At 34.0% G+C, this 6,000-nt stretch overlaps 1 protein-coding gene across 1 annotated transcript in view; it reads right to left on the bottom strand.

Annotated features, from left to right (window-relative positions):
- Positions 1-6,000, bottom strand: part of LOC107694098 (USP6 N-terminal-like protein) — a 35,082-nt gene that overhangs the window by 6,651 nt on the left and 22,431 nt on the right. Inside the window, exons 5-9 of the mRNA XM_016493693.1 lie at positions 5,186-5,266; positions 4,489-4,596; positions 3,180-3,289; positions 1,042-1,090; positions 846-966 (exon numbers count right to left, since the gene is read on the bottom strand). Of these exons, the coding sequence (XP_016349179.1) occupies positions 846-966; positions 1,042-1,090; positions 3,180-3,289; positions 4,489-4,596; positions 5,186-5,266 (469 nt within the window). The remainder of the gene's footprint in view (positions 1-845; positions 967-1,041; positions 1,091-3,179; positions 3,290-4,488; positions 4,597-5,185; positions 5,267-6,000) is intronic.

Here is a 6,000-nt window from a genome sequence, read left to right as displayed (position 1 = left end):
AAAAGGTAACGAAATATGCTTTATTTTATTCTTCTGTAATTGTTCTTAAAATATCAAGAGAGTTTTCTTGCTATTGCAGCAGTTAAAGATTAATCCGTGCTGTAGGCTATATAGGTCCGGGTCGCTAAGTCCCAAGTCATCAAATTTGGGACTCGAGTCCGAGTCGAGTCTCGAGTCGTGTGACTCGAGTCCACACCCCTGCTAGAACTACAACAATGACCTGTGTTAAATTCACAAGTGTTATGTACACTACCATTCAAAAAGTTTGGGTCAGTAAGACTTTTCGTCTTGAAAGAAATCAATACTTTATTCAATTGTTTAAAAGTGACAGTAAAGGCATTTAAACCGTTACAAAGATTTCTATTTCAAATAAATCCTTTAAAAAATCTTTTAAACTTTCTATTGATCTAAGAATCCTGAAAAAAAATGGAGCATGGTTTCCACAAAAATATTAATCAGCATGACTGTTTTCAACTTTTATAATAAGAAGAAATGTTTCTTGAGCAGCAAATTAGCATATTATAATGATTTCTGAAGGATCATGTGACACTGAAGCCTGGAGTAATGGCTGCTGTCATTACAGAAATAAATTGTGTAACCGTTTTTTTTTTTTTTAATTGTAATGATATTTCACAATTTTACTGTTTAACTGTTTTTTTTTTTAATCAAACTGAACGTAGCCTTGGACTTCTTTTAAAATCATTAAAGAATACTGACCCAAAACATTTGAATGGAAGTGTATCTGATCTCGTAAATGGCCTCATGAAGCATATATAATACGTTAAAAGAAATTAAATAAACATTAAAACTCATAGCCAAGAGCAGAATAAATGAGGAGGGCTCACCATGCATGGCATGTTTCTGATTGGTTAAGAGCTGTGACAAAGCCCAGAATGCATCTTCTTCATTCATGAACATTAACAGTATGGCAGCAATCTGACTCATGCCCTGACAGTAACTCACTTCCTGTGGACAAGAACAGACAAAGTCAGCAATTACGTAACATCTCTTTATTAAGCATGGATGTGATTGCACACTTACCGTATTGTAAACAGAGTACGCAGAGAGCACATGGAACAAAGACTGTTGCCTGTTAAGAGAAGAAAAGTGTTGTCAGGCTCAAACTCTGTCTTTTACTGAAAGTACACAATGAAACAAACACACATCAGAAACACGTGAAGCAAACATCCATATTTTTCCACAAAGATGCATTCGTTCTTTCAAATTAAAGTTAAGCCCCTCCCTTCATGTGTGAGCATTAATGACACCCTTCAGATGAGCAAGACTTTCCACTTGGCTCTGTAAGGCCTGCAATCTATTAAATCCTCAGTGACAACACTCCCTTTTCTGGTCTGCTTGGGGAACAAGCTATCAAAATTGAGAAACCAGCTCCAGAGATTGTCTGCAGAAGCAGTGAATAGAGACTAAGATGTTGATGAACATACACTCTGGCACTTTCATAAAGCACATACACAGCTGATAGTATAAATCTTTGAGCAAATTTGTGAATTAATTTAGCAATAAACACATGTACTGTACATGTGCTGGTTCTGTAAATCTGTTTCTGTATTTTATGGTCTTATCGGTCACACTTTAGTTTGGGGACCAATTCTCAGTCTTGATGACTAGCTATTAACTATGACTTTTCCTCCTGTAAACTCCTAATTTGCTGCTTATTAATAGTTAAGAAGGTAGTTGTTAAGTTTAGGTACGGGGTAAGGTTCAGGAATCTAAAATACGGTCATGCAGAATTAGGCATTAATATGTGCTTTATAAGTACTAATAAACAGCCAATATGCTAGTTAATAGTGAGAATTGTCCCCTAAACTAGTGTTTCCATTAAAGGATGTTATTTCCTTTAAATTGATTTCCAGAGACATTTTTTAAATCTTTATAAGGGCAAATTTTCTAACCTTACTATATGTACGCATCAAATGTCATGTGAATTCATATATTTTTTTAATAAATGCAATTAGAAAAATAAGACACTATAGGACTATTACCATTCAAATTAAATCAGTATCAACAAAATCCATCTTTGCACTCCAGAAGTGGTACGCAAGCTGCATCTGAAGCATTAGATGCATTTACACAGACTGTTTGATGCTGCTCAGAGATTCCACTGTAGCAGCCAGCTTAAACGATGGGTGAAAATCTAATACTAAATTGGAATATGAGAAATACAAATAATTCTCGCTATTAACTATGATTTTTGCCTCAATAAACTCCTCATTTGCTGCTATCAATAGTTAGTAAGGGAGTTGTTACGTTTAGTTATGTGGTACGATTATTACGGGATCTAAAATATGGTCATGCAGAATTAGGCATTAATATGTGCTTTATAAGTACTAATAAACAGCCAATATGCTAGTTAATAGTGAGAATTGTCCCCTAAACTAGTGTTTCCATTAAAGGATGTTATTTCCTTTAAATTGATTTCCAGAGACATTTTTAAAATCTTTATAAGGGCAAATTTTCTAACCTTATTATATGTACGCATCAAATGTCATGTGAATTCATATATTTTTTTAATAAATGCAATTAGAAAAATAAGACACTATAGGACTATTACCATTCAAATGAAATCAGTATCAACAAAATCCATCTTTGCACTCCAGAAGTGGTACGCAAGCTGCATCTGAAGCATTAGATGCATTTACACAGACTGTTTGATGCTGCTCAGAGATTCCACAGATGCATTTACACTGCAATTACAATAGCATAAAAAACTTCTGAAATCAGTCCAAGGACAAAGTTTCCTACATGACAACTGTATGAAAATGTCATAGACAATACAATCTATATACTCACTAACAGACAAAAAGTGGAAGTGGGCATTTTGTAACAGGTTATATGAGCCATTACTCTCATGTGAAACTACAACAGCTAAATGACTTCAACTGGTCAGAGTAAGCCTGAAAGCATGTCAGAAGAATCTGTTCAAATTGTGGTTCTTTGTTAGCGTGCTTACAGATAGTAGTGGTTTTTGTTGCACACGTAGGAGAGGAACAGATCAGAGTAGACGCAGCAAGTGATGTTTAGCACAAGTATCTGTAGAACACACATTCTATCTGTAATTTTTATTTCTATGAATTTTATTGCAGAGCTGCAATGCATCAAGGCATATAATTACATTTATTTAATAATAGCACATTTTAATGCATGCATATGTTACTTACTTTACACCGAATCGATCCATAAACATAATGTGGTTTCGAAAGGTCCTGTTGATATCAAGGTCAATCTGTTTGATTTCTGGAGAGTACAGCTGGGCTTGCTCCTTCATTCTCTGTCAATCAAACAAATAGCTTCATCAAAAACAGATTTGATGTTGACAAGCTACTGTGCATTACAAAATGACATTAGAAGACAACCATATATAGATTTAATTATGTAATATTATACCTACAATACTGAGTGGGTTTATTTTGCAAAAATGAACAGCTGACTTTACATTATCTCATTTATTACATACTGTAACTACTTTTATTCTCTTATGATTTTTTTTCTGCTCATGATATATACACTACCTGGGTCAGATTTAATGTTTTTGAAAGTCTCTTATGTTTACCAAGGCTACATTTATTTGATTAAAAACAGTTAAACAGTGATAATGTGAAACACCATAAACAGTGAAAATAACCAACAAATCCATAATATAAACACAGGGCAATATATACCACCAAACAAGACACAGGTAAAGAACAGTTACTTTAGAAACTAACTAGGACATAATCAAAACCCAAGACAACTAAAGAAAAAAGGAAATAAACACAGGAAACACAGGGATCAAAGGAAGCAGAAATATATAACAACATAAAAGTCCTCAAAACAGAACATAAATGTGACAAAGTTTAAAAGAACAGCATTTATTTGGAAATATAATTATTTAGTAACATTATAAATGTCTACTGACACTTTTGATCAATAGTATAAAATTTGAACATTAATTTGAACAATTGAACAATTAATGTGTCTAAGCTGAATACAACTATTATTTTCTTTTAAAAAATCTTACTGTCCCCAAACATTTGAACGGTAGTACAGTATGTATATATATATAGAGAGAGAGAGAGAGAGAGAGAGAGAGAGAGAGAGAGACCAATCAAAATCAAGCATTCAAGACAGCTTTGTAATACATTCACGTAAAACATGCAATAAAGGATATCACCACCAGGGCACCTTGCTCAGAGACAAATACTTTTTGCTTGTTGTAAAATCTCAGCAGCTCTGAAGGTTTGTTTTGCTTGTGTTTTGTTCTCTTCTATCGCTTTCCATGCCTTGTATCAGCCATCTGTCTGTTTTCAGATCACAGTCTAATCCCTTTGAAATAGCTCTACCACAACAACACTCCAGTAATCCCACTCTCACCAAACAGGCGGTTTTTGGCCAGCGGAGACTTGCGGCGACATAGTGTCCATAGGTCACAGCTAAATCTGCTGAGCTATTGTGTGTGAATGTGTATGTATGCATGTTTTTATGCTGTACCTCATATTTTCCTGCATTGTCGCTCTTGACTTTCTCGACGTCCAGTAGAAGGGCCCAGGCCTTTCCTCTCAGCTGTACTGGGATGCCTTTATACACCCTCTTAATCATCTGCACAAAGACACCAGGAGTAAGTGCACATGAATGCAGAGGCGGACAGTAGTGAAGTATTTTTACTTTACTCAAGTAAATTTAAAAAGTATCAGTTGTTTATCAGTGTTTTTCTTTGGAAAACTTTACTTCACTACATTCGAAAGCATAATGTCATACTTTTTACTGCACTTCATTTCATAAATAAAAGTTATTGTTTGTTTTACCTTTAATACTTAAGAACATTAAAAATGTAGAACTTTCTTGTACTCAAGTAAATCTTTGAATTACTTTTACTTGAGTAAAAGTAAGAAAGTAATAGATTTCTAATGTAATTAAGTATTAAATGATATTTAATATGAAACGTAGTTCAGTAAAAAGTACAATATTATACTTTGGAATGTTGTGAAGTAAAGTTTTCTAAAGAAAAACACTCTGATAAAGTACAGACACCTGAAAAGTACTTTTACAGCAGAGTAAAAATACTTCACTACTGTCCGCCTCTGCATGAATGTGTTTTAAGCATCACTCTGGTTCTCCATGGAGCTACATCACAGTTCTCTGTCTGGTTTTCAGAGAAATTATAACAACCTCTCAAGGTGAAGCTCACCCGGTCACTGTTCCTGTACTTGCTCCAGTTCTTCAGCATCTTCAACCATTTCTGCACCCTCTCAATCTCCACCTGTTTTTGCTACACAGGAAAAAAAACATGAAATCTGATGAATGATGATTTGCAAAAACAAAAAATAGATTTGATTAAAAAGTTAATTTAGTTTAATTTTCATAATTTTCCAGTAAACACAAAATAATCATACACCAATCACCAAAAACATCAATAATAATAAAAATAACTATAACACACTCATATCAAATAACCCTAATGCACTCATCTTATGAAATAATTGCACTTTTTTAGCCTGTGCCAAGTTTTTAGCTTGTCCTGTCCTGAAATATTTGAGAATTCATTTGCAGGTTATATATCATTTCAAATGAAATACACAACCTTTCAAAGGTTTGGGGTCAGTAGGATTTCTCTTTCTTTCTTTCTTTCTTTCTCTCTTTCTTTCTTTCTTTCTTTCTTTCTTTCTTTCTTTTTCTTTCTTTCTTTCTTTCTTTCTTTCTTTCTTAAGTAATTAATAGAAAAAAGCTGAAAGAATATGGTGCATATCACACAAGCTTACAATTCTCAGAGACGATTAACAGACAGGCAATTATAAATATCTGCTACACGACATAAAAAACCCTCTTGTGTTTTTGTCTAGGGAATATATATTTCTTTCCTCATTTGTACAAGTACTCTGGGATTAGATGCAGAACAGGCATTCAGATCACCCTGATGTTCTTAATATCTGTTCTGAGGACAGCTTTCACTCTTTCCACCCCTAGTCTTTAACCTTTATGTGCCACAACACAACTGCACAAATG

Source organism: Sinocyclocheilus anshuiensis, unplaced genomic scaffold (genome assembly GCF_001515605.1).
Source record: "Sinocyclocheilus anshuiensis isolate Anshui unplaced genomic scaffold, SAMN03320099.WGS_v1.1 scaffold2408, whole genome shotgun sequence".
Taxonomy (NCBI): Eukaryota; Metazoa; Chordata; class Actinopteri; order Cypriniformes; family Cyprinidae; genus Sinocyclocheilus; species Sinocyclocheilus anshuiensis.
The sequence above is the reverse complement of the archived record's forward strand: the minus strand, read 5'-3'. Positions and strand labels throughout refer to the sequence as shown.